The sequence below is a fragment of the Canis aureus genome, chromosome 21, assembly GCF_053574225.1.
Source record: "Canis aureus isolate CA01 chromosome 21, VMU_Caureus_v.1.0, whole genome shotgun sequence".
NCBI classification, from domain to species: Eukaryota; Metazoa; Chordata; class Mammalia; order Carnivora; family Canidae; genus Canis; species Canis aureus.
The window spans coordinates 4559779-4587051 of record NC_135631.1 but is presented as its reverse complement, the minus strand read 5'-3'; the positions used below and the strand labels follow the sequence as shown (position 1 = coordinate 4587051).

The window sequence follows — 27273 nt, the reverse complement described above, 5'->3', positions numbered from 1 at the left end:
ACGCTCTTGGGCCTCGGCTGGGGCAGGACCCCAGTTCTGACTCCCATGGGAGCCCCTGGTGGCCCTGCCCTCCATTCGGGGCTCTGGCACGTTCCTGGGGAGATGTCCTTCAGAGCTCACCTCCCTGAGTAACCACACGTGGGGCCAAGGCGGTGAGGAGCGTGGTGGCCCCCTCACCCTGCGGGGAGCCCGGCCCATTAAAACACAGAGTCCTGGGCCCCAGGCCGGTGGTTTGTGTACCAACGGTCGCTGGGAGACGGAGGTGCTAAAAACACCTCCACTGGTCCCCTAAAGCCAGCCCTGCTGGGGATAAGATGTGACCTTTGACAAGCAGCCAGGCACTGTAAGACACGGACACTCAGGGGTGAGGGGGTGGAGAAAATCAACCGACTGGCTTCTCTGGCCGGCTGGGGCCCAGGGCAGGGGTACAGGACTGTCCTAGAGGGTCTGGACGGTTCTCTCCCTCATCTCTTTTAGTTATCTGTGTCATTAGGTGGCCGGGTCATACCTAGCAGAAGCCAGACCGAAGCCACCTCTGAGGGGACGGGCTCACCTCTAAATCCAGTTGGATGAATGAATGAACAAACTCATTTAATCTTCACAAGACATCCTGTGAAACAGCTGTTTTGACAGTATGAATGACAGAACTAAGGCTCTGAGAAGTTGGGTGACTTGCCTGAGGTCACACAGCCACCAGGGCAAGCCCAAGGGCAGTGCTGTGGATGCTCTTCCCAGCACTGCCTGCCCCTCCTCCCAGGTCTGACCCTGGAATCTGCACCATGACGAAGGAGGAAAAAATAAGGAGGGAACTTTATTTAATATTAAAGTCGGGGAGGGGGTCAGAAGGGAGATCAGCTTCATTTGGTGATGGTGTTCCTGCGGAGAGAAGAGGGGCGTGAGGCTGAAAACCTTCCCACCACGTCAGGCCCAGCGCTGTCCCTCGGCCCTCCCCCCTCGGCCCAGCTTCCCCACTCACGCGTTCATGCTCTTGCCGCTGCCACTGAGCACGATGTACGGCGTCTTCTGGGCCTTCTGCTTCTCCTGGAGCAAGGCCACCGTGCCCAGGGGTGTGTCGCTGGAGCTCATCTTCTTCAGGAGCTGTAGGGTGTGGGCCAGTAAGCACAGGGCAGGAGTGGGTCCCTGTCCACCAACCACCCCAGCGCCAGCAGATGTGGAAGCCCCCCCACGTCCCAGTGGGTCACCCACCGCCTCCTCATCTAGCTTCTTCATCCGCCGCTCTGTCTTCATCTTGCCTGAGCCTTTCCCGTGGAAGCGATGGGACAGCTGCCGGAAAGCCTGGGACACGGGCGGGAACCATGTTAGAGCCACCTGTCCCCAGAGGGAAGGGCCATGGCCCTAGCACTGGGGGCTCCCAGTCAGAGTCAGGGAGATGGGCATGGGGGCTGGATGTGCTGCAATGGGGGCACTTGGGATCCTGAGTGAGGTGGAGGCTGGGGCTGGGTTTGAGGGCAGCACACCCGTGGTGGTGGAGCTGGGAGCAGGTAAGGCAGGAGCAAGGGACAGTGAGCACACGTCAGCCCAAGGCCTGCACACCAATGCCAGAAAGGTGGCCCCCCAGGGTAGGTGAAGCCATGGGGGGGGGGGGTGCAGGTGGGCAAAGGAACCAAGCCTGTGACGGGGCCTGCTGTGCCCACTGGGACACAGAGGTGGCAACACTTCACCAGCTCCCCAGCCAGCGGTCGGCTGAGCCGAGACCCACAGTGCAGCTCTGCCTCGGGTGGGAAGGGCAGGGGCCCTGCCTCTCTGTGACTCAGTCACTGCCAGCCCTGCTCACCTCCTTGGGAGTGAGCTTCCGGCCCGTCTCATCCACGTACTCAATCTTCACATCGGGTTTGTAGCCATCCTTCTCCTTGAAGTCCTGGGTAAAACCACGGTATTCCTCCCGCCGGCTGTACTTGTCGTCGATGGCCCTGGACCGAGAAAAGGGACCCTCAGGGCCAGCCACTGCCCACCCTGCTTGGGTTCCCGGTGGTTCCCAGCTGGCGCCAGCCCATGCCCCTGCCTGCGCTGCCACACTCACATCTTGTCCTCGATGCAGTACACGGCTGACGGTAGGGATTTGTTGGGTGCCTTCACCCGGGCCACCTTCTGTACTGTGGTTTCCAGCAGCCCTGGGGACAGGTGGCGGTCAGACTCCAGGTAGCCTGCCCTCAGGGGGTGCAGCCCAGGCCCAGTAAATATGGCAGGGTCCTCATGCCAGGGTCTCTCTGCGCCAGGGCCTGACTGCTTCAACTGCCCCGATTTTCCCCAGCTACACTGACACTTAAAGGGTGAGTGGTGCTTTGTGGGACTAAGTGGTAAAGTTGTCAAAAATGGAGTGACTCAGAGCCAAGAGGCCAGATGCTGCAACAACTTCCCCCAAACTGGGTGCAGATGAATAGCTCTCGGGTCCCAAGAGAGCAGGTCAAGGCCCCAGGGGGACCAGAGGAAGCTGTGCCAGCACTCTGCCCCTCCAAGGCTCACAGCCCCTCACCTTTGTTCTGACACAGCAGCAGGGCAGCTGCCAGCCCTCTGTTCACGATGGGCTCCTCATCCAGGATGGTGGTGGAGGAGGCAGAGAACTGAGGGGGAGCACACGGGGACACAGGTGGTAAGTGGGCCGCAGGGGCTCCTCACCCTCTTGCCCCCATCACCCCCACCACACACCACTGTGGTCCTTCCTGGGACCAGGCGCTATGCCACAGTCCTGCCACGACACCATTAACTTTACAGAGTGAGAGAGCAAGGCTCTGGGACAACAGGCCACTTGCTCAAGGTCCCCCAACAAGGAAGGGGCAGAGCTGGGGCTGGAGCCTTGGGTGGGTGGCCTCAAACCCCAGCCTCCACCCGTTCCGCCCGTGGGCTGCGGTCTCCTACTCTGCTATCCCCCCGCCCCAGCCTCGTGCCCCGCGCCCCTCACATCCTGCTGCTGCTTCTCCTCGTCCAGGTTGACTGTGCTCCAGCCGATGTTCTCCTCCCCATCAGACTCGGAGCCACCGTTGGCTGAGCGTTCCTCGTCTCGCTCAAAGTCCTAGGGGTCAGAAGACCAGGGTCAGCCCAGGAGCCCCAGCCCCCAGCCAGCCTAACGCACTGGAGCACCAAGGCTTGTTACCAGCTATGCAAAACCTGACATGGACCTGACCAGCACGGAGAACCCAAGTCAGGAGCGAAGGGGAAGGGATGGGAGGAGGAAGGGAAGGAGGAGAGGAGAGGTAGGCTGCCTGAAAACCCACCATGAGCTCTTCTTGCTCCTCCCGGTTGCCGGCCAGCCCATAGGTGGGGATCTCCCCCAAAGTGCGGCAGAACTCCGACGTGGCATTGAACACGATGGCCCCCTTCCGTTCTGGATCTTCGTCCTCCTCCCAGCCCCGCTGGCGAGATTCCAGCTTCTTGACAATCTCCACCACCTGGGGGAGGGAACAGCTGTGGGCAAACCCAGAAGTTTCTGGGGGAGGTGCCACTGAGACCCAGAAACCCAGAATCCTCCCTGATGGCAGTAAGACAAGCCTTCCTACTCTCCTACTGTCCACAGAAGACCTCTGACTGGTCTCTGCTTCCTCCCTGACTCCCAGTCCAAACTCCACTCTGCACCTACACCCATCTCATTCCTCTGCTGCAAAGCCATCGATGGCTCCCTTTTGCCCTTTAAATTAATATCCAAAATGCTACATGGCCCTTGTCCAAAGCCCCACAGCCTCACATCTCCCTCCCGGATCAGAGCACATCAGGGCTTCTTGCCACTTCACTACCATCCACCCTTCACCCGACAAACTCCTGTTTCAAGGCTCAACTAAACACAGCTTCTTCTAGAATCCTTCTCTGAGGCCACAGGCTGGGAAGATGTCGTGTGGAACTCCAACAGACTTCTGGCACCCACCCCTTCTGCCCTGCTCCTCCCTCAGACTACCCTCCTACCCAGCATGGCTCCAAGACCCCTCATATATCCGCCCCAGACACCATCGACTGAACCCACTGTCCCCTCTGCTGACTGTATCATTCCCATAAGTAGACAGGGTGGCCTAGTATTTCCACTCTTTCCACCCCGCAGTCTCACTGCTTCCCCCTGACAGCACACTCCTGAGAGAAGTCTCCCATCACCATGCCACTCAACACCCCTTCCTTCCATGTTGTTACACAGTATTTATTTTTTTAATGAATGGCAACATAAATGTAAACAGGTTCTAACACATATTTTTAAAAACAATAACAACCACGCACACACCCAGGTACCCATCATCCAGTCTGAGAAACACTATTAATACCCTTTCAAAGCCTGAGTGTCTCTTTATCTCTTGTTTGTGGTCATGATTCAGGGGCTTTTATTTACAGTTTTTCCACATAAGGACCTATCCACAAACAGGGTATTATTTTGTTGTGCATTTTTTAAAACAGTATATCGTCTGAATCTGATTCCCCTAAGATTTCCTTTTTAAAATGCACATATATAGGGACGCCTGGGTGGCTTGGCGGTTGAGCGTCTGCCTTTGGCTCAGGGTGTGATCCCGGGATCGAGGCCCGCATCGGGCTTCCTGCATGGAGCCTGCTTCTCTCTCTGCCTGTGTCCCTGCCACACACCCCGCCCCCCATGAATAAATGAATAAAATCTTTTAAATAAGCAAATAGAGAGATAAAATACATATATATATATATTTTTTTAATTCATCTTGACCCGAATGGCTGTATTTCTTAGCTTTTCACTGCAGAATCATATTCCACGATAAACGCATCTTAATCTAGCTTCCTTGCACACTGTGGATGGACTTTCTCTGTTATCACAAACAATGCAAATACAAGCAACCTGATGCTCGTCTCCAGGATCACAGGCAAGTGTGTTTCTGGGGGTACACGTGCAGGAGAGGGGACACTGGGCCGAAGGGCACACACTTGCCTGTACAGTAGGTCACTGCCCTCCCAAGCTCATCGGATTCCCCTATGGGCCTGCAAAGAGCATGTGTGAGAATTCTAGCTACTCCAGGGGCGCCTGGATGGCTCAGACGGTTAAGCGTTTACCTTCAGCTCAGGTCATAGTCAGGGGATCCTGGGATCAAGTTCCGCTTGAGCTCCCTGCTCAGCAGGGAGTCTGCTTCTCCCTCTCCTCCTCACTTGTGCTCTCTCACCATCTGTCTCTCTCTCTCTCTCAAAAGACAAACAAAAAATCCTTAAGAACTCTGGCTGCTCCAAATCCTGACACCTGATATTGTCAGACTTTGACATTTTTGACAAATGATGTGGGTATAACCTGGTCCGTCATTATTTTAGTTCACTTCTCCTTGACCATTAATGAAGTTGCACCTCACTGGGGGGTTTTTTGGTTTTAATTTTGATTTAAAGAGAGAGAGACAGAGAGAGAGAGAGAGAACATACATGAGCAGGGGGTAAGGCAGAGGGGGAGAGAATCTCAAACAGACTCCACACCCAGCATGGTGCCTGACAAGTGGGCTCAAGCTCATGATGCTGAAATCATGACCTGAGCCAAAATTGAGTCAGACACCTAATCGACAGAGCCACCCAAGCACCGCCCTTGGGTGTTTTATTGACCATTTATCCTTCTACTTCTGTGAACTGTCCATTGAGGTCTTTTGCCTATTTTCCTGTTTTGCCAATTTTTGTCATTTGGACTCTTGGCACCAACCCACTGATGATTATATACATGTAGGCAAGAGTCTTCTCTGGCCTTCTTACATTCTTGATACCTTTTTAAAAAAACTTAAGTTCTTAATTTCTAAGTAATTAAATTTTTTTTCCTCATGGCTTATGTTTCACATTTATATCTTTTCTTTTTTTAAGATTTTATTTACTTATTCATGAGAGACACAGAGAAAGAGAGAGGCAGAGACACAGGCAGAGGGAGAAGCAGGCTCCATGCAGGGACCCCGACGCGGGACTCGATCCTGGGTCTCCAGGATCACACCCTGGGCTGGAGGCGGCGCTAAACCGCTGAGCCACTGGGGCTGCCCTCACATTTATATCTTAAAAAAATCTTTCTCTTGAAATAATCCAGTCACAAAAAAAATCCTCTGTGACTGCTCTTACTGGAGGTTCCTAGAGTAGTCAAAGTCATAGCCACAGAAAGGACAGTGGCTGCCGCAGGGAGCGGGGGAGCCAGTGTTTAACGGGGACAGAGTTTCAGCTTTCAAGACGAGAAGAGCTGGGGGGGGTGGGGATGGTGGGGATGGCTGCACAATGTGAATGGATTTAACAATTCAATAGAATTGAACATTTAAAAATGGTTAAGTTGGTAAATTTTATGTTCTATGTATTTTAATGTAATTTAAAAAAGGAAAAGAAAAACTTTCTCTGCAACAAAGTCACAAACATAATTTCCTTAACCTTGTTCTAGAATGTTAATTCTTTACTTTTAAGTTCTTTATCTGTAATAAATTCTGTGTGAGATACAAACCCAATTTCACTTTTTCCCCCAAATTGGTAACTGGCTGTCCATACAGGCCTTGCTGAACCGGGTGCCCTTCCGACTGGGTCAATAGCTGTCCTATGTCTGCTCCTGGACCCTCCACTTGGTCTTGGTCCTGTCAGTCTGTCCTTCCACCACTACTTCACCATCTTAGTTACCACGATGACATAAAGGGATCGCTGTTAGAGCAAGGCCCACCACTTTATTATTCAAGGCACCTTGGCTTTTTTTGGCCCTTTGATCTTCCAAGTAAACTCAGAAATAGCTTTTCAGGTTCCACAAAAATCCCTTTGGGATTTTTACTGGAATTGCATTTATTTACTTATTTATTTTTTAAAGATTTTATTTTCTCATGAGAGACGGGGGGCGGGGGGGCGGCACCGGCACAGGCAGAGGGAGAAGCAGGTTCCATGTAGGGAGCCTGATGCAGAACTCGATCCCGGGACTCCAGGATCATGCCCTGGGCTGAAGGCAGGCGCTAAACTGTTGAGCCACCCAGGGATCCCCTGGAATTGCATTTAATCTACAAATTAGTCTGAGGAAATGAACATCTTTACACTACCGAGTCCTACCTATGAACACAGTAGTTATGGACTGAAGTGTGTCCTCCCAGAATTCGTATGTTCAAACCTCACCCATGGGGTGACTGTATTTAGAGACAGAACCTTTAAGGAGATGGTTAAAGTTGAAGGATGCCATAAGGGCAGGGCCCTAACCCAGTAGTTTGGTGTCCTCATAAAAGAAAAGGACAGCAAGGACATAGGCACTCAGGGAAAAGGCCATAAGAGGACACAGCAGGAAGACAACCACCTACAAGCCTCAGGAGAAACCAGACCTACCAACACCTTGATCTTGAACTTCCAGACTCCAAAACTTTGAGAAGTAAATTTCTGCTGCTTCAGCCACCCAGTCTGTGACATTCTGTCACGGTAGCCCTAGCTGCCTAAAACCACAGTCTATCTATTTATGTCTTCTTCAATGTCTTTCAAAGATGGACTGCAACTTCCCCCAAAGAGATCTATCTCACACATCATTAAATCTTTTTTTTTAATTTTTATTTATTTATGATAGTCACACAGAGAGAGAGAGAGAGAGAGAGGCAGAGACACAGGCAGAGGGAGAAGCAGGCTCCATGCACTGGGAGCCCGACGTGGGATTCGATCCCGGGTCTCCAGGATCGAGCCCTGGGCCAAAGGCAGACGCTAAACCGCTGCGCCACCCAGGGATCCCTACCTCACACATCATTTATTCCTTTTTATTTTGTTGCAATCGGCCTCTCTCTTATCCATTTTGTTATCACTTATCTATGCTACTTTACTATTTATACTGCTTTCACAAACAGTACCTTTTTTAAAGTTATACTTTCTCTCTCTTGTTGGTGTGTGTAAACACAACTGGCTCTTATCTGGTAATCTTGTACCTGGCAGCCTTGCTGAAACTTGTGTGGTCTAGCTCTCAGTTCCCACCACCGCACCCCAAAAGACCACGATTTAGACAAGACCATCAGTGACCTCCATGTTGCCCAATCCAAAGGTCAATGCTCATCCCCAATACCCAAGTTCTCTGGAGCATGTGTCACAGATGCTTACACGCTTCCTCTCAAGAGCCACTTGTCACGTGACTCAGGACCTTGTCACATGACCCTCTCCTCTTGGCTACCCTCACGCACTTTCCCTTCTCCACACTCACTGTCCTGATGACTCCAGCTGATCCTAGGACTTTAAATGACTTCTGCATTTATAACTCCAGTCTCAGCCTTTCCCTTAAAGTTCAAATTCACATATCCAACTGCCTGTTCAGTATCAAATACCCCTAATAGAAAAGCACTTTTTATTAGACTTAACCAAAACCGAACATTTTGTTATCTCCCCAGCTCTTCCCATCTCAGGAATGGCCTTACCCTCTCCTTAACTCAGCAAGAGGCCTGCTGTTCAAGTCAGAATTCTTGGGAGTCATCCTTAACTTCTTGTACCCACTCACAATCTTGCACACAATCTACAAATGAACGCTGTTGATTCTACCCTCAAAATGCATTCCAAATACAGCCACTTCCTCCTGTTTCTGCGGCTACCATCACAGTCGACGTCATTCCAACTGGATGTCTGCAACAGCCTTCCACCGCTTTTCCTCCACAGACAGAACTCTGATGGCTACATCTACCGCAACAGCAAGTCTCTGCCTGAATGGCCCGTGACCATCTCCTTCCCTGTAACACTCCCTGGGGTTCCTGCCCCTGCAGCCATGCAGGCCTCAGCCAACTTCCTGAGCAAGCCCAGTGGCTCGTGTCTCAGGGTCTCAGGGGCCAGGTGTTCCCTCACCTTGGACTGCGCCCTTAGATGTCACTGATACTTACACTTCATCTGGATCTCAATGGTCACCTCCTCGGGGAAGCCCACCCTGACCAGAAGACCTAAAACGGGAGCGCTTCTTCACTCCTCATCTCTCCACTACCTGGCCTTTTCCTGTTTCTGCTCACAGTGGTTTTCCTACTGGATGTTGTTTATGTCTTCTTTCATGTCCTCTCACTAGAACAAAAGTCCAAACAAGGACAGACTTCTGCACTCTTGGTTATCCTCATTCACACCCCTTTTGGCTACCGCCCCATTTCTCTGACCCTCTTTGCAGCAGCGGTGGACAGCATACAGCCCACCACCTGCTCTTGCCAACCAAGCCTTTTTGGATCACAGCCACGCCCACTCACCACACCATCCAGGGCCGTGTTCCCTGCTGCAGCAGAGCACCTGGGTCACTGAGGCCAAGACCACCCGCCGCTGCACCTCCAACATTCGCACAGTCCACCTGCTCTCGCTCTGAGGGACTGTCCCCAGTTGCTGGCCTGGCTTCCTTACCTCCTCAGTCTTGCTGACTCTATTATTCCAGATCGGACCTGCCTCTCAGGAATTAGAGGACTCCCTACTCCCCCTCCTCAAAAGCCCTACTTGGCTGCTGTGCCGCCCACTCCCATGGCTCTCTTCCAGCTCAGGGGCTGCTGCTTCTCTGACCCCACTGCAGGAGCCCCCACGGGCTGGGCCCTGGGGACTCACTGCTCCAGTCTCTCCCCCCTGAGCTGGGAGGGGTAGGATGAAAAGCGTAGACTTTGGAGTCAGGCTGTTCAAACCCCAGCTCTGCCACTTACCAGCCATGTAACCCCAGGTCACTTCCCTAAGGCCTCTATGCCTCAGTTTCCTCATCTATAAAACGGAGATAACAGAACCTTCCTCACAAGGTGTTACAGTGAACATCAAGTCACTGGATATACAAAGCACGCAAGCAGGGCCTGGCCCAGGCAAGTGCCCACTGAGGGTCAACAGTGGTCATGGCCATAAGGCCCCACTGGCCTCTGTCCGGCTCATACTGCCAGGCCCTCAAGTGTTCTAGGCTACTCCTCCCAAGGACACCTGCTGTCTCTACCACCTGAGTGCCCAGTGTGCCCACCCACCTCCACCCTGAATCTCTGCAAGATTGGCTCCTCGTTGTTATTTATGTCTCAGCTCAAATGCCATCCCCTGCAAGGTCTCCCCTCAAAAGCAGACCCAAGACTCCAGCCCTCCAGCCATCTGCTCCGCTTTCCACAGACGGTCTGCCCAGCTCCAGGTGCTACCAGAAGTGCTGTGTGCGCATGTGCACACACGCTTACTGCTAACCCTGCCCTCAGGCCACAGCTAGAGAGGCAGCTCCAAGAACACAGGGCCCCTCACTGTCCTGCTCACCAGTGATACCCCCACCCCCGGGGACAATCCTTACTCCCAGGAGGAATGCAACACCCAGCCATAGAAGGAAAGAAGACAGGGAAGGCTCCAACTTTAAAATATCTTGAGAGTAAAACACTGGTTGATCTTAAAGAAATCTGCTAACAACATGACATTACACACAAAAAAAAGATCCAAACTGGAATGAAGGTGCCATGCTCCTGAGGACAGGTCACCATGGACACGCCTGTCCCTAAAGGCCCTGGCCCTGAGGAGGCCAGCATGCCCCCACCCCACGCTCAGCCCCTGGGCCCCCTCACCTTCTCACCGCTGTCTCGCAGCTGCTGGAGTTGCTGGAGCTGCCGCAGGCGGCGCCCCTTCTCCAGCTGCTTCTGCAGCTCCAGCTCTGCCTCATCCTCCTCCAGCACCTCTGGGGACCCTGACTGTGGTCCTCCAGCCTCTTCTGAAAGAAACAAAGGGAAGCCCTGCTCAGATCACCTCCTTGCCCAGGGCCCCTGAGCCCGGCCCTTGCCACCCCTACCCTGCCCCGGCTGGACAGGCCCCTCACCCTCATCGCTGATGTCCATGTTCTCCACACGGGTGTCATCTGACTGCAGGGGCTGAGGTGCCGGTTCCTTGTCCTCCTCCTCTGGGGCCTCTTCATCGGCCTCAGGCACTCGGCGCCGGCCCCGGCCCCGCAGCCTGTGGGAAGAGGCCTCTCGGGTGAGTGTGGGCCCTAGGCCAGTCCAACCCCCATACTGCAACCTGATTTCCAAGCCCACCTAGACCCGAAGTCCCCATCTTGAGTCTGGTCCCCAAGAGGTAGCAAGTCATCGGCTCGCACTACCACCTCCTTCTCTTTCTTGCGGATCTTCTTCACCCTCCGTTTGGTCTTTTTAAAAGTTACCTGAGAGGAAGAAAAGAAAAATGAGACATGAAATGGGGAAGGCGGGCAGCCATGAGCTCACAAGAATGAATGCTATAAAAAAAAAAAAAAGTTTAATTAGAAGGTGGGGGAGCAAGGGGTGGGAGGAGCAGGGAAAAGAATCTTTTTTTTTTTTTTTTTTTTTTTTTAAGATTTTATTTATTCATTACAGAGAAAGAGAGACAGAGACAGAGACACAGGCAGAAGGAGAAGCAGGCTCCACGCAAAGAGCCTGATGCGGAACTTGATCCCTGAACTCCGGGATCATGCCCTGAGCCGAAGGCAGAAGCTCAACCACTGAGCCACCCAGGTGTCCCGGAAAAAGAATCTTAAGGAGACTCACGTCCAGCATGGAGCCCATCACAGGGCTCCATCTCACCACCTTGAGATCATGGCCTGAGCTGAAATCAAGAGTCAGATGCTTAATTGAGCCACCCAGGCATCCCAAGGATGAATGCTTCTTTAGCATTCCTCCACACCAGCCCCTGTTCTAAGTACTTTACAAACACAAACAACATGTGACATAAGGGGGGATCCCTGGGTGGCTCAGCGGTTTAGCGCCTGCCTTTGGCCCAGAGCGCGATCCTGGAGTTCCGGGATCGAGTCCCGCGTCGGGCTCCCTGCATGGAGCCTGCTTCTCCCTCCTCCTGTGTCTCTGCCTCTCTCTCTCTGTGTAAATAAATAAATCTTAAAAAAAAAAATGTGACATAGGTGTGACTTCATCCCACTTGTGAGATGAGGAAAACCAAGGCCCAGAGAGGCTAAGTTCCTTGCTGAAGGTCACCTAACTCCTGAATGGGAAGGCAGGATTGTGAAGAGAGAGCTCTTATTCTTCTGGTTCCAGAATCCTGCTCTTAATCACAAAGCCAAACGATCTACTGAGCCAGAGATCTACCTCTGTGTTCACAATCATCCCGGATACAAAATCCACACACAGCTATAAAATTACCACTTACCCACATTGTCACTAACCCTCACGACACCCCTCAAGAGATGGCTCCCACCATTCCCATTTCAAACGGGTGCCACAGGCTCACAGTTAAATGACTCATCCAAGGCACAAGCTGGCTACGTGGCAGAGCTCGAACACGAACTCAGAACCATCTGTGTCAACAGTCCCTGTTCTGTCTACAGCCATCGTCCCCCTCCAGCACCTCCCTAGGGCTGTCATATGCTGCTTACCCACGAGGGCCAAGCCCCTCATACTCGCTCTTCCTCCACAGCTCCCCCCACAGCACAAGACTCCCAGAGGAGAGGGAGGAATCTCCACCCCAATTACAAGGTGCAGGTGGAGGCCGCAGGGCTCACCATCTCCTCAGGTGTGAGGTACTCAGAGGCGAGTCGAGGCCCCGCTGTGCTCAGCGACTGAGCCTGTAGTCGCAACTTGGCCCGGATCTCCTCCAGCTCCCGCTCTCGTAAGCCATCAGCAGTGCCACCCTGCTCCAGGCGGAACGAGTGTGGCCGCTCGCCCTCAAGCTCCTCATCATACTTGGACAGGATAGAGCGGGGTTTTTGCTGCAAAACAAGAGGTACAGATTGGGACCCAGCCTGGCTCCTGAAAAGCCACAGACCCCATCTTGCTGCCTAGCCTGCCTGTGCCAAGTCATCCACGCTCTCATCCTCTGCGTAGGGCAGGTAGTCAGGTTTCTTCTTCCGCAACTCCACATTTTTCTCCGCCCGCTCTTTATCTACTAGGTTCACGTTCACCAGTACATCCTCCTCCTCCTGCAGCACACCTGCGGAGAGGGCAGGAGCAACAGCCATTCATGTTTACCCTAGACTCAGCAGGGCCTATGCCCCCAACCAGAGCACCGGAGCTCAACCCACCTTTGTCCTTAAGGGTGAGGATCACAGTCTCCCCTTCTCGAAAGGAATCAATAGCATGTTCCACAGTGAGGCCCTGTAGGTCCCGGGCACTGTACAGGTCCTACAAGGGAGGGGAAATGTCCAGCTAAGTCAGGAGCCCTGACCCATCCAGCCCTGGGATCCCAGCACCAAGTACAACAGCGCTTGGCACCCTGTTCTCAGCCTCACCTGCCGCCTCTGCCCAAACTCCTCCTCCACCAGAGTGCTGACTCCAAACTCTTGGTCCATCTCCTCCAGCAGTTTGGCCTATGGGATGAGAGAGGGGTAACCAATGACCTCAGGCCATTCAGCATCACTTTCAGTCCCACTGAAAGACCCGTGGGACTTTACCAGATGGGAGTACAAAAAACAGAAACAAACAAACAAAAACAGGGCAGCCCAGATGGCTCAGTGGTTTAGCGCCATCTTTACCCAGGGCCTGGTCCTGGAGAGCCGGGATCGAGTCCCACATCAGGCTCCCTGCATGGTGCCTCCTTCTCCCTCTGCCTATGCCTCTGCCTCTCTCTCCTCTCTGTATTCTCATGAATAAATAAATAAATCTTAAAACAAAACAAAACAAAACAAAAAACCAGCAGGCCTTGTAGGCCAGCTGCTAAGATTCCAAAACAGATGCCACTGACCACGGATCTCCGACCTCTCTGAGCCCAGTCACCTCCCAAGGACAAGTCTCCTGCTTCACCAGCCAGGCAGGTTACTGCCTGGTTACCAGAGGCAATGAGCAACCACCCCCAACTGCCCAGGTGCTCACCCTCTTCTCTGCCAAGTCCTTCTCCTTCTGAAGCTGCCGACTCCTCTCAATCCAGGCTGCAGTGTCATCCAGCCAGGGGTCATCCTCCCCCAGTGTCTTTATCTTTCTGAAAAAAGAACAAAGTGGCCTTCTGGGGACCCCCACTCCTGCTCCACACACCTGACTCAAGAGCTCCTTGGCAGCCTCCTCAGGTTCTTCCCTTGCCCACCCTGGCTGGGACCTCCTCACCCCAGCTTTTGGTTCAGGAGGCGCTTTTCTTTGGCGGCTGCCAGCTTCTCTCGTAGCTCCTCTCGCTGTCTCAAGGCCATGGGATTGATGACATCAGCTGCCACGGGCTCCTCCTTGGTGCCCGTCTCTGGAAGGGGGGCCCAGACGTGAGGCTATGCCTGCCCATGGCTGGTGGGGAGAGGAGGGAGCCACTCACCCTGCCCCCTTCCAGCTCAGGGGGCCAGAAGGGGCCAGGAGAAGGGGAGTGAATCCTTCACCTCCCTCCTCCTACTTCCTTCCCGCACAGCATGACGGGATCCTCCACACCTTGTAAGCATCCTCGCCTCCCATCATGCATTAAGAAACAAATGAACCCAACACCTGCATAGCCCAGATCAGTTTGCAGCAACTACGCATGTATCTTGGTCTAGTTAATGCTGCCTCACAGCCAGAGCAAGCAACGATGCTAGCCATATGAACTTAAAGAATAAGCCTATTCCCAGCCCTCCATTGTGACACTAAGGAGAAGCCTGTGCCTATCCACAAGGATGTGTGTACACACACACATACACACACATGGCCACTAAATGGTGCTGAACCTGTGCCATAACCCCATCCTCCTCAAAGACCCCTTCAGATGGTCTTTCTCCTCCACCCAAATGCCCTCCCTCACTCCCATCCTCAGTCCCACACTCACCCTTCTTGACAGCATTGACTTCCAAGGGTTTCAGCCCCAACTTTGCCCGGAGTTTACTAAGGACAAGAGATACACATGTTAGGAGCTGCCAACAAAATAGGGACATCAGAGACATTTCTGGATAGAGAGTGAAAACAGGATGGAACTGAGAAGTCCTAAGGGTCCCCAAAGCAGAGACTGACCCAGGCAGCCAAGGACATTGGGAAGGATGCTGGCCTCCAAATCAGGGAACACAGGCACTAGGCCTGGCCTGCCCCTAACCAGCAGAAGACCATCTTTCTCTTGGGTCTTAGCGTCTTTTCTGTAACTCAAATGGTTATACGTCATTTCCAATTCCAGTCAGAATGCCTTAGTGTGTGAATGGTCCCCCAGGAAACTGTCCCAGAAGCCCTCTGTCTCAGAAAATAAAAGTAGAAACATCAGGGAGACAGAACTTACTTGGTCTCCTCGATGCTAAGAGATGAGGCATCTCCTGAGCTACTTTTGGAGCTGGCAGCTGGAACAAGAAGTATAGTTCAGGAGCTGAACAAAGGGCCAACAAACCACATCTTTGGCTCGAGCTCTGCAGGGACCTCCCTTACCCATACCCGGGCCCTACTGAGACACTTGAAAACAGCAACCTTCCTCCATCTCAGTAGCTCCTTCCATCTCAGTCCCAATCTCTTGAGACCCCATCATAACTTTCCTTTCCTGCCCCAAAAGGTCCAACCTTTTTGCAGCCTTCACTCTGCCTCCTCTCCACTTCTGTACATTCTGTTTTCAGCCCACACTGCCCTCCTTGGCCTAACTCTGATAGACGAGATCCTATCCAAATGCAGAGACCAAATGCCACCTCCTTCTGAACTCCTATTTAATTATTGGTCAGAATGAACTGCTCTCTCCTGAACTCCACAGCTCATCACTCACTTCCAGGTCTGTTTCTCCCCACTGGTCAGGGACTGTGTTAGCAGCATGACTGTGTTCTCTGCGCAGTTCATCCAGTCAAGAAATACACTTAATGGTCCCTGTTTTGCGATGGATAGTGAGGATGCTGAGATAAAGTAGCTTTTCAGACTTCCTCTACTCATCTCTCAATCAGCAAGTAACTTCGGAACACAACACACAGACAGAGGCTAGACGCCACCAGATGGAGCTTCCCCACCCAGGTGCTACCACCTGTTCATCCTTCCTGCGTCCCCACTCCATAACCTACCTCTTCCCCTATACCTCACCTGGACCCTGGATCTCAACCTTTCTAGGCTCTCTCCAAGGTCACCAGCCTCCTTATTTCTAAATCCAACGGATTCTTTTCAGCTCGAATTTCCTTTATTTTCTGTGGTGTGTGTGACACCATTGACTATTCTTTGCAACAGACCCCATGACACAAGATTCTATAGTTTTCTTTTCTGGATATTGTACCATCAAGCATTCTTATAGCCTCTTGCTCTACCTACTACGAAAATGCTGGCATTTTTAAGGTTCTACTGCCCACTCCTTACTCTCTCGCCAGGCTTCATTTGCCACCTGATTTACTTATGACTTCCAAATTGCTCTATCCAGCCCAAACCCTATAGGTTGCAATGCTCTCCACAACTGAACTCTCTCCCCTCAAAAGTCTGCTTCTCTCCCAAAGTCCTCAATTTCAGGAGACACAACCACCCACCCAGTTGCTCAAACCAAAATTTAAGGAGCCATCCTCATTTCCTTCTTACCCCCACCCAAGTGCTAAGTAAGCTCTAATTCCTCCTCCCAAACGGTTCTTCAATCTGTTCAGGTCTCTGCACCCTCCGCTGCCTCAGCACACGCCACTATCAATCCTCACGTGGCCTCCAGTCTTGACTATTTTTGAACCAGGTCTCAATCTAGGAATCTTTGCAAAATATGATCAACTCATTCCTCAGCTTAAATCCATGGCTCTCTACCACCCTCAAGACAAAATTCAAATTTCTGTAGGGCCCTTTGTGCTCCGACCGGTTTCCTATCTCTGCTATGAACCCTACCCGGTTTGCCCAATATCAGGTTTCTTCTTGGTTCTGCACGAGCTAGAACAACTTCATTGATTCATTCACTCAACAAATAAGGGCCTGTGAGGGGCCAATTTTGAGACAACAGAAAACCTCTGCCCTCGCAGAGGTTAGTAGAGAGAGACAACTTTTAATCCCAAACGGGGAGACTCTCTAATAATTGCTGACGGAGACAGCGTCGGGGAGCCCGGGCGGCAGCGCTCGGCTCGCACCCAGGCCAGACCGCCCGCCCCGGGACGCCCCGCCCCGCCCCCACAGGCCCCGCCCTCACCGGCCTCGTAGCCGTCATCGCGCTTCTCCCGCTTCACGCGCCGCTCTGAGGGCTCAGCCTGGCCGCGCTCCCGCCCGTGCGCGCCGCTGCGTGTCTCGGCTTCGGTCCCGCGCCGCCCGCCCCCGCGCTCGCCCCCACGCTCCCGACTCCGCTTCCGACGTTCGCCACCGCTGCTCCCGCCACCGCCGCTCCGGTGCTTGTGTTTTTTGTGCTCCCGGTGCCGCGGCGGCTGCTCGGTGGCGCCTCCGGTGCTGGCCGCCGCCGTCGTCCCGGCCGCCTCTTTCTCCCCACGGTGCTTCTTTGACGACCCCATGGTGGTACGTCCGCCCCGAGCCCGGCCGCCGCCGAGCCCCGACGACGCAAAATGGGACTACTTCCGGGTCGCCCGGCAGCCGCTGTCGTGTTGCCGGAAACCAAGAGTGGCTGCTTCCGCCGTTCGCCTCGGTGCCTGCCCCGAGGGCTCACGGGAAGGCCGGGGTTGGAGCCCGGCTGCGTGTTTGCGGAGCTGTTGGTCTGGTGGCGGTCTTCGAAGTGCGTGCGTGCGCCGGGTGTAGGGGTTACAGGCCTCCGAACTATAAGCCCTTAAAGCCGGCAATCTGGGAGCTGGAAGCGCCCCCCCCCGCCGCCACCAGACGCTCCCTGCCTCACGGGTTTACCGGTTTTACCGTGCACCGCGCCCGCCGCTCCAGTCGGCGTCCTCCCGGTGGGCTCCACCCGCCCCCGCCCCCTCGTCGTGGCTCCATCGGGCGTGGGACGCCGCAGCTTGTTTTGAGACCCAGCCCAGCCTCTGAGCCCCTACACCCGATATTATCAAATGCTGCCTTTCCACCTTACTCGTATTGGGTTCTTTTTTCCTTGTCTTTTGTTTCTTTTTTTTTAAGATCTACTTATTTGAGAGAGCGCGTAAGCGGGAGCGGCAAGGAGAGGGAGACAAGGGCCAGCTGAACCCTGAGATCCGGACCTGAGCCGAAACCAAGAGTGGGAGACGCCACCCAGGCACCCCCCTCACCTTGGATTGGGTTTTTAAATCTGTACTTTGAACCCCCAGAAACTGCAAAATTCCACACAGCACGACTGGGTATGTGAGCTCATTCCCACCCCCCTCCTTGGGGGCCCAAATTTGAAGTTACTTAGAAGTTAAAATCCCAAGGCGCATGGGTGGCTCAGTAGTTGAGCGTCTGCCTCTGGCTCAGGTCGTAATCCCGGACCCAGTTCCTGTCGGGCTCCCCAGAGGGAGCCTGCTTCTCCCTTTGGCTACATCTCTGTGTGTCTCATGAATAAACAAAGTCTTTTAAAAAGTAAAATCGCAATTCACATAATTCCTCCTCTGACCCGCAACCCCCAGTTGCTGGGACTGGCGGCCCCTGTGCAAACCACTGGTTACAGTGTAAGATACGTACCCCTTTAAGGATCCAAACCTCCTCCCCTCCCACCCTGAGTTCTCAAAGGCAGAGGCCATTAGGTCCTGTTCCCTCTTGAATTCCTAGGACCCAGCATAAATGTTGGAAATGGGAGTGGAGGAGTCACAGCTGTTGCTCTGTGAGATGATCCACTCAGGAGCAGAAGCAGAGCTGTGTGTGCTGGTGGGGGCAGCTCCACAACCAAAGCTCCTGGGTGATGGGGCAAGCTAAGCCTGCTGCTTCCTGCTACCTCCTACTCCCAACCTGCAGCCTCTTCCCAGCACCACCAGAAATTACACGTTATATTTCCCATAAAGCATTTAATTGTTATCTTAGGGGCTAGACTCTTGACTTGGGCTTGGAGTAGAGTGCCTGTTGGAGTGCCTTCTGGTGGGTTCTGTCTTTGGGAGGCTCTCAGAAGAGTGCTCCGTTCTCACCTCCATTGACCTGTGGCTCCTTAAAGAAGGAGGAGACACAGATAGAGACCATGGGCTCTAGTTCCCCACCCCCAGGCCCAAGGAGACCTGGGCTTTAGGGGTGGAAAGGCCATTCTTGGCAATAGGGGTTCAGATCTGGCTTCTATGCTGAGACTCTGAGCAAGTGATTTCCCCTTCTCAAGCCTCAGTTTACTTATGAATAAGCTTTATAAACCTTGCTGTGCACCAGGTTGTCCTAAAGTATAAGGGACAGTATGCAGGGGGTGATTTGTGTGGCACTACCCTGTAACAGGGGCTTGGTGTGTGGCCACTCAGTTGGCCACAGATTCCTACACTGGCTCTGCAGCTTATTTGCTCCTGTGTCTTTGGGTAAGACCTTGCCCCCAGGTCCTTAGTTTCTTTATTGGGATCTGGAAAACATAACCCGGGTCCTGCCCTTCTCGGGTGACACGGAGGACGGGGTCTGGGGGAGGCCTTATTGACTGCTAGAGCTAGGCAGAGTCCTTCAGGCTGAGACAGTGGACCAGGCCAGGGTTGAAGCTTAGATTCAGGGCAGGTCAACATGGTTGCTCACAAGTTTTCTCAGCTTTTCCCTGGATGCCGAGCCCAGGAAGACAGGTAGGGGAGAGGCTGTAGGGCCCAGGACTGGCAGTGGCACCCCTTCTTCCGATAGCTGGGCAGAGCCTGTTCTCTGGCTAGCTAGATGGCCTCACCTGGATTTCCTGGAGGTGCCCTCTGTGTCTCCCTTTCCTGCCTCAGCCAGCAGCTGCTCCTCATCCAGTCCCAGTGCTGACAGCACTTGGGAGAAGCGCCGGGTCACCGTGAGCCGGGCATTGACCTGAGGAGAGATAAGGGTTCCTACTCTGCACCAAGGCTGCTGAGAACAAATAGCATTGTGATTACTGAGAGGGTCCCAGGGCTTCCAGGTGGGTGTGGCCCAGGGTCCTATCTAAAGGGCCCACTCTCCCTACCCACTCATCCAATGAAAAGCACTGTTCTCAGGGAGGTGGCATGTCTTCCAGGTGCTAGCCCTCACCTGCATGGCCTGCTGGAACAGGTAGGGCCGGGCCTGTACCCTGTGCTGGATGTCCTGTAGCTCTGCCTGATACTGAGCAAAGCGCTGTCGCTCCTGGCGCCTGCAGGGAGATGGGCCTTTGGGCAGCTAACCATGAACACAACCTATCCCCACTCTTGAGTCCATTCATTCTCACTAAGGACTTGACATTCTCCCCACCCTTACCTTGCAAAGCCATTTCATTCCCATCTCCGCCCTGGATTCCTCCTGAGGTCAATGGGATAGAAATTATTTGCTCCATTTTACCCATGATGAGCCTGAGGCCCAGGAGGGTTGAGGGACTTGTCCAAGTTCACACAGCTGGGGAGTAGAGACTGAGACCAAGTCTGCAGGCTGTGCAGCCAGGGCTCATCTAGCCTCCCAGCCACACTCACAGGGCGGGATAGGGCAGCACTGCCTTCGGAGCAACTGGGCATCTGCTTGCACAGCCTCTTCCCCCTGCGTTTACACCCCTGCACCCTCTCACGCTGCATCTGTGAGGAAGAAGCAGTGGCTATTGACCATGGCTTTGGGTAAGGCCCCACTCTGGGCTCCGGGCTCAGTTTTCTCTGCACTATGGCAGGGATTGGACAAAGTTGCTACCATTCTCTGGGGTTCTTATAAGCACACAACTTAGAACATGGGACAGAGGAACAAAAGAATGATGTTGCAAATGAAAGAAAACATCCCAAAAAAGATCAAGGTTCCACAGGGGAAGCACACATCTGTTTACAAAAAATTGGTTTGCACATTTGTCTGAAATGTGCCTGCTTATCAAGCTGAATATCCAGGCAGCAAGAGGGGCCCTCTGGCAGGAATCCTGTGAGGACCAGGAATCCTGTGAAGCATGTAAGAGAGGTCTTTGGGTGTGCCAGCAGCACCCATACACAGGAGCGGAGAAGCAGACAAGACTCATGTTGGGACCTCTAACAAGTGTACAGGGCCCCTGAAAAACACTGCCTTGCCCCACCAGGGCCATTGGTGAAAAACAGATGAATTTGAAAACCCATGGCCAGGAACAGAAGTCATTGCAAAATGGAGTCTTCAGCATTCAAGAGGTAATTTCAGCAGTTACAAAGGTGGGGGTGGGAAGTGAGCTGGCATTCAGTCTGTCTCTCCTATGATGTCATGCATATTTTTCCTTTTTGATTCTTGTTAGAAATGAGAGGAAGTCCATGTCTTGGAGCCCCAAGCAGAAAGGAAGCTGGAGAGTGGATGTCAGCCCTGTCCAACATCTGGGAAGGAAAGGAAGGCCTTCCTCCCACAGGGTGACCTCTCTTGAGCCCACACCTCCTGTACAGGCCAGAGCCTTTGAGGAGCAGAGAGAGCAAAAGTCACAGGTTATAAGGACTGAGAGACCCCAATGGAAAATATCTGCTCTCTAGTAGAAAATACAAGAGATGTGTGTGAAACACTCTTCTCATTCACATCTGTCCCTTGGAGTTTGAACCTTAGGCTTCCTGCCTCATTGAAAAAAATAAACACACAAACAATGAACTTGAGGTTTCGCAAGGAGAAGGCATCTCCTTGATCACTGGCCAAGGATTCTTTTAAAACACCGTTGCCTTCTTAGATCCCTAGTTTTCTCATCTTCAAAATTGGGAATAATAAGACTGAGCCTCCAAGAGTAGATGACCAGAACCCTGCTGAGTCCCTGGTGACCCCACTGCAGAGCAGAGACCTCAACCCTGACCTAGCTCCTCTCTCAGGATGAAAGGAGATGAGGTGTGGAAAGGGCTGCCCTGCTGCCAGCTGCACCCAGTAGGTGCTCAATGTCCATGGCACTGGTGACCATATTTATTTGTATTATCTGTTTCACTGGATAGGGCATTCGGGGGAAGATCCCAGTGCCCTTTATCTACAGATTAGGTATTCAAGCACTAAGAAATGGGCTAGCAGGTTTGGCTAAGTGGCTTCCCAAGTTGAAATCCTAGTTTTGCCCCTCACTTGTGACACTTGGCAAATTAATTGAGCTCTGTGAGCTCCGTCTCCTCCTCTGTTGAATGATGGGACTGATAATAACGCCCATTTAAGGGTCTGTTATGAGTCTAAAAAAGGTTTGCTTTTAAAGACACATTTGTCTATTTCTTCTTAATGGTCAACATATAGGAAGATAATAAAATAGATGACTCTTCACCTGAGGCAAACAACGGTTGTCCCCAGGAGTGAGATCATAGGCACTGTTGATGTGCTATGTGAACTATTTTGGTTACATCTGTATTTTTATAATAAGCATGCCTAGTTTTTGAAATCAGAAAAAAAAAAGATTTGAACATGTGGTAATGCATATAGAACATTCTGTGAGCTTGACAGCTGCAGGACTGTTATATTAACTAGGTGACCTTGGCTCAGCCCCTCCTCCTTGCATACCTCAGGGTCTTCATCTGTAAAGTGTGGCCAAATGGCCTGGCCCACCAGCCAGGGCTGGAGGATGGTTGTGGAGACTCAGCCCTGGAGGGAGATGAGGACTGCGTCTCCTGTGTCTTTCCTCTGGCATCTTGCACTGCCTTCCCTGACCTCTCCCCACCAGAGCCTCCCCAGCCTGGCTTCCTACCTCAGCTCCTCCAGCCTGTGGTGGGTGGTCCCTGACCTCCGGCTCCCTTTGGGTGCATAGGCTGCCAGGCAGCGAGCCACCTGCTGCTGTACCCGATGCTCCCGGGCCCTCCGCAGCTCGGCCTGCTGCCGCTCCTCCTCCTGCTGCCGCTCCCAGGCCTGCAGCAAGCTTCTTCAATAGGGAGAGGGAAAGAAGAGGATGGGAGAAGTCTGGGGGGAGCAGCAGTCTCATAGAGGCCAGGGGCAGGGAGAGGAGTATGAGGGCCTGTGGGAGGGATTGCAAGAGCCCAGAGAACCACAGGTCTGGGGAGTGGGTTTGTCATGGAAGTCTGACATGATGAGGGCTACATCTGGGGCTCGGCCCACAGGCCCACCTCAAGGCCTTTCCCTACTTTTCCTGGAAGCCTCCTCCCACTCCAGCCAGCTGTGTGCCCCAACTCTGAACACCCTCAGTCCTGTGGGCCTTGGTGCACCTGTGATCTCACCCAGATTGCTCACTTCCCATTGCAAAGCAGCTCTCCTTGAGGACAGGGGTCAGACCTTGTTCTCTCTGACCCCCATCTCTGGTAGGAACTAGATTGATGCCTTTTGGTTTGAGGGACAGATATATGAATGGAATGGATGGGAAACAGAAACAAAGTAGTGATGGGATCAACTGATGGATAAAGGCGTGGATGAATGGTGTGGGTGGTTGAGTAGACAACGCTTAGCTCCACCTGGAACATTCTTTCCCTAGCTCTGATGGCCAGTTCCTTGTTAATTAGATCCTTGCTCAAATATCAGAGAGAGAGAGAGAGAGAGAGAGAGACTCCCTTACCACCCCTTCTACCCCCAGGTATTTTCCATTTCTAGCTGTACATTTTGTTCATTTCTTTATTAATTATCCTTCATCCCAAGTAGAGGGTAAGCCTCATGAGAGCAGGGTTCCTTATCTCTTCTCTTCACTACCAGTGGATTCCCCAGCATCTAAAACAGTGCTTAACATAAATAGAAACTCAGTGTTGGTGAATTCATGCATAGTTCAATCATGGTCCTCACCAATAAACTTGTTTACTCAGCACATATTTGTTGAGCACCAACTAGGTGCCATGTCTCGTGTAGGGCAGCAGGGAGGCCATGACCAATAAAATCTGGCACCTGTCTTAGGGATCTCTAAGTCTGCACCCAGGGATAGTCAGGCAGCCCAGCCCCCCAATGCAATGCCATGTGGCAAGAGCTATGACAGAGGCAAGCAGAGGGGAGAGCTTCCCAGAGGGCGCCTACCTCGGAAGTTTAAAGATACATTGAGTTAGCTGAGTGAATGAGGGAGAATGGCAGCTCCGGGAGATGAGGGAGGGAGAGCATGGCACATTCTAGCTATTCCTATATGGGCGGGTGTGGGAGACAGGAGCCTCCTTACCAAGACACCTGGGCTTTGTTCCAAGTGCACTGAGAAGCGTGGGAAGCAAGCCAGGGATGACAGAGTCAGAATTGAGGGGTGCTATTGGAATGTTGAAATGGATTCTCACCTGCCACCTCTAACCAATCACCAAGACCTGCTGAGCCAGCCCCCAAATATCTCTTTTTTTTTTTTTTTTTCCCAAATATCTCTTTAATTGATTCCCCTCTCTCTATTCACAGGGCCAGCTGGTTCAGGCCCTTATCATCCTTCACCTAGACAATGCAACAGTGCCCCTTCCCAGGATTCCCCTCTGCTCTCATTGTCTTTAGTTCAAGCCCCAAGCATAGCAGTTGTCTGACTCTACTGCCTTCATTGTTGTCTTGTCCATCTGCCTCCTTTCCCAGCAGACCTTGACTTTCTTAGGGCTGGGGCCACGTCTTTTCATCTTTATATCCTAAGGACCCACGAGTAGATATTCAACATGTGTTGCTTTGATCACTTAGTTAATAGATTAATGGGTGGATAGAAGATGGAAAATAAATGAAAAGTGGCTTGTGTCAATAGACACCTGGCCAAGTAGACAGAGATGGATAGATGGGTGGGTATATGAATGGGTAGGTGGATGGATGGATGGATGGGTGGGTGGGTGGATGAGTGGGTGGATAGATGCATCGATCTGTAGAAGATTGGATGACCAAAAGATTAGAGAATGGATAAATGAATTAATGAATGAGAGGATGAATGATTCAGTGTCTCTGGAGAACTGGCTCCTTCTCTACTCCCAGCCCTTTCTTCCCATCCTCCTTTTTCTTTTACCTTACCTGGTGGCCTCCTGTCGTTTGTGGAAGGTACGGTTAGGAAAGTTGGCAAACAGGAAACTCTCTTCATCTCCCAAGGCATAGGCCTTCCCACTCCGATTGGAGGCCTGGACAGCAGCCCCAAAAGCCTTCCAGGGCTGCTTTTGAGGGCCTATCCAGAGTGGGACAAGTCAGAGAATAGCCTCCTCCCTCCCAGCCCACTGGACAATCCCGCCCAGCACCTGGAGCGCAGTATAACCCTGTCTGAACTCCTGGTCCAGGTTGCTGGTTCCCCAAACTCTCTCCCCACCTTGTAGTTTCCTGGGGAACCCAGACATCGAAGCCCACACTCACCACAGTCCAACTCTTGCTGTAACTGCCTCTGCAGCTTCTCTGGGTCCCATGGCCCCTCCAGCTCCTTGGCCCTTGACTTCCTCCTCTGTGGTCTTCTGAGGTTGGAGCTGGAGCTGCTCCCTTTGCACTGCAGGTCATCTTCATCGGAGGCTGCCTCGCGAAAATTCTGCCCCTTTCTCTGAGAACCAGCTCTCCTTCTATGGAGGGTCCTGTGCTCTCCCTCCTCGGCCTGCTCTGTCACCTCTACAAACTGTTCCTCTTCTAATATCAACCCCCTGCTGAGGAGTTGGGGCAGCTCCCCAGGGCTCAAAACCCTCTCTATCTCCTCAGAACCCAGGGCTTCCAGCTCGGTGCCTTCCTCAGACTCAGATCCTGATCCTGACCTCCTCCCAGGTGGCTGGAGGTCATACTCACTGGGTGCCTCCAGTTCTTGGCTCTCCCCTTTGCCAGAACAGCTGGGGATGCAACCCCAGGCCCTGAGCTGCTGGCTTCTCTCCAGGTTTGGCCCCTCTGTTTTCCAGCAGAAGCCATGGGGCTCTGGGAGGGTGGTTGTGGACTTGTGCCTGGCCTTATACTGGGGGACTGCTCGGGGCAAGGACAGAGCTTGGTGGCCTGGGGCGGAGGCCGAGGAGAAGCTGGGCTGATGCAGAGCCTGGCCATGAGTGGTGAAGCTCTCCCAGGCCCACTGGAAGGGGAAGGAGGGTTTCCGAGGAGGAGAGGGGATGAGACTGAGGAAGGAGAGGACAGGGAGCAAGGGTCAAGGTCAGGGCCCCGGCCCCCAGTGGGGCCTGCCAGCCAGTATCCCCCCAGCCTATTGCACAGTGGCTTACTCTTCAGCTTCAGCAGAGCCACGGTCTTTCTTATTCCGAGCCTTGGGCCTCCGGTCCTTCTTTGGCATCTGTCCTGTGCTCCGAGACCTCGGCTGCTGGCCCAGAACCACATCATCGCCATTCCCAAGCCTCCCCTAGGTGAAGACAGGAGAGGAGGCCTGGCTGCAAGCAGCCTCCTGGAGCATCCCACACCTCCTCCAGGGGACCCTCCTCTTCTCTGTACCATGGCTGGCCTGCTGGGCTCTTGTTATTGCTAAAACTGACTGATCACCACCTCAACTTTTAATATTTAACGATGCTGCTGAGTACCTGCTGGATGCTCAGGATTTTCATGCATCAACTCATTTAACTTTCCCAAGGACCTATATCCCACTGTTATCCCATGAGATCTTTTTTTTTATGGTGAAAAAAATTTATATTTAGATTTATAGCTGGCTGGACTCAGTTTAGATGATCCCAATTTTGTTGGCAACATCCAAAGCATGATAGGAGCCAGTCGAACATATGCTTTTTCCTCTCCATCAGGCCTGATTAAGGTGTTGACCTTGGCCACATCAATGTCATAGAGCTTCTTCACAGCCTGTTTGATCTGGTGCTTATTGGCCTTGACATCCACAATGAACACAAGTGTGTTGTTGTCTTCTATTTTCTTCACGGCTGACTCAGTAGTCAGGGGGAACTTGATGATGGCATAGTGATCAAGCTTGTTTCTCCTGGGGGCGCTCTTTCCAGGTTATTTGGGCTGCCTCCGGAGATGCAGGGTCTTGGGTGGTCGGAATGTAGGTGACATAAGGATCTTCTTTTTGTGTGTGTGACTGTGCACATCTTTCAGCACCACTTTCTTAGCTTTCAAAGCGTTTGTTTTGGCTTCGGCTTTGGGAGGGGCAGGGGCTTCCTTCTTCGCCTTCAGTGCCATCTTCGTGAAAGGGCCCGATGAGATCTCATCTCATCCCAGATAAGAACACTGAGACTCAGAGAGGTGACATCACTTGACTAAGGTTACCTAGCCGGTAAGTGGAGTCAGGATCTGAACATGCATAGTCTGTCTCGAGAGCCCAGATTTGTCACCATGGTACGGTGCTGCCTCCATGTCCCGGATAGCTCTTTTGAATGCTCCATGGGGCTCTGGACTTGCTAAATCAAGGTAGAGGAAGCTTATTATCTTTCCTAAAACCCTCCTCCTCCTCCTTCTCCTGCAGTTCCCCTAGATGGCTCTCCTGGAAGCCTGGGAGTCATCCCTGGGTGTCTTCCTCATCCTCGCCTTGGACCCTTTAGGCCTCCCTGTGGTCCCTGCCTGCCTTGGGCCTTCTTGTCTCTCGCCGGGCCTCAGCTCCAGTTTCATGGCTTCTCCAGTGCCATCCTGAGCCCTGGCCTACACTGACCCCAGGCAGCCAGGCTGCCTCCAGGCAGTTGGAAGTCCCCCCACAGGGCCTCCCTCACCTGCTCAGCTTGGGGGATGTCTGACAGGAACTTGAGCAGCCCTATGGTCATCCCAGGAGCCTGGGATGTCCTGCCCTGGTCTCCCTGAAGCCGCATGTCCTGCCCTGGTCTCCCTGAAGTAGTCCTGCTCGCCCGTTGGTGGGTGTTTCGCATATTGGTGTCCTGCCCGGACCCCCACCCCCATCTGCCAGCCTTGGAACTGCCCACCC

General features: G+C 52.9%; 2 protein-coding genes, 1 long non-coding RNA gene and 1 pseudogene across 4 annotated transcripts; 1 reads left to right on the top strand and 3 right to left on the bottom strand.

Moving 5' to 3' along the window:
• Positions 1–791: 791 nt before the first annotated feature.
• Positions 792–17196, bottom strand: SART1 (spliceosome associated factor 1, recruiter of U4/U6.U5 tri-snRNP). Of its 2 annotated transcripts, none has more exons than XM_077862474.1 (20): positions 16819–17196; positions 14983–15040; positions 14545–14600; positions 13869–13995; positions 13641–13746; positions 13061–13138; positions 12854–12953; positions 12620–12762; positions 12335–12541; positions 10884–11008; positions 10670–10803; positions 10422–10564; positions 3234–3407; positions 2921–3031; positions 2495–2582; positions 2042–2132; positions 1796–1931; positions 1207–1296; positions 977–1098; positions 792–876 (listed from the first exon to the last, which is right to left on the bottom strand). In XM_077862474.1, exons 1-20 carry the CDS (start codon positions 17129–17131, stop codon positions 858–860), a joined length of 2421 nt encoding a protein of 806 aa, XP_077718600.1. In that variant the 5' UTR covers positions 17132–17196; the 3' UTR covers positions 792–857. The 2 variants fall into 2 exon arrangements, with proteins under 2 accessions (XP_077718600.1, XP_077718601.1); XM_077862475.1 differs by lacking the exon at positions 16819–17196 and adding an exon at positions 16524–16619.
• LOC144292343 (uncharacterized) lies at positions 16822–18122 on the top strand. Its single transcript, XR_013359785.1, has 2 exons — positions 16822–17349; positions 17700–18122. It is a non-coding gene; the product is annotated as an uncharacterized LOC144292343 (long non-coding RNA).
• A 395-nt stretch (positions 18123–18517) lies between these two features.
• TSGA10IP (testis specific 10 interacting protein) lies at positions 18518–27265 on the bottom strand. Its single transcript, XM_077862476.1, has 8 exons — positions 27065–27265; positions 25625–25758; positions 24795–25522; positions 24465–24612; positions 22264–22434; positions 19692–19791; positions 19369–19493; positions 18518–18674 (listed from the first exon to the last, which is right to left on the bottom strand). The coding sequence occupies exons 1-8, from the start codon at positions 27215–27217 to the stop codon at positions 18551–18553; spliced, it is 1683 nt and encodes a 560-aa protein (XP_077718602.1). The 5' UTR covers positions 27218–27265; the 3' UTR covers positions 18518–18550.
• On the bottom strand, positions 25766–27058 carry LOC144292341 (large ribosomal subunit protein uL23 pseudogene; annotated as a pseudogene).
• Positions 27266–27273: the final 8 nt, after the last annotated feature.

Excerpts from the sequence above, each read along its gene's own strand:
- SART1 (XM_077862474.1), bottom strand. The coding sequence starts at position 17,131 with ATGGGGTCGTCAAAGAAGCACCGTGGGGAGAAAGAGGCGGCCGGGACG. Across the intron at positions 14,601-14,982 it reads CTTAGCATCGAGGAGACCAA|TAAACTCCGGGCAAAGTTGG; the intron begins GTAAGTTCTGTC and ends TCTTGTCCTTAG. Across the intron at positions 1,297-1,795 it reads GGAAGCTCACTCCCAAGGAG|GCTTTCCGGCAGCTGTCCCA; the intron begins GTGAGCAGGGCT and ends CCCGTGTCCCAG.
- TSGA10IP (XM_077862476.1), bottom strand. The coding sequence starts at position 27,217 with ATGCGAAACACCCACCAACGGGCGAGCAGGACTACTTCAGGGAGACCA. Across the intron at positions 19,494-19,691 it reads TGTTCCAGCAGGCCATGCAG|GTCAATGCCCGGCTCACGGT; the intron begins GTGAGGGCTAGC and ends ATCTCTCCTCAG. Across the intron at positions 18,675-19,368 it reads GGCACCTCCAGGAAATCCAG|GAGCCACAGGTCAATGGAGG; the intron begins GTGAGGCCATCT and ends TCCTTCTTTAAG.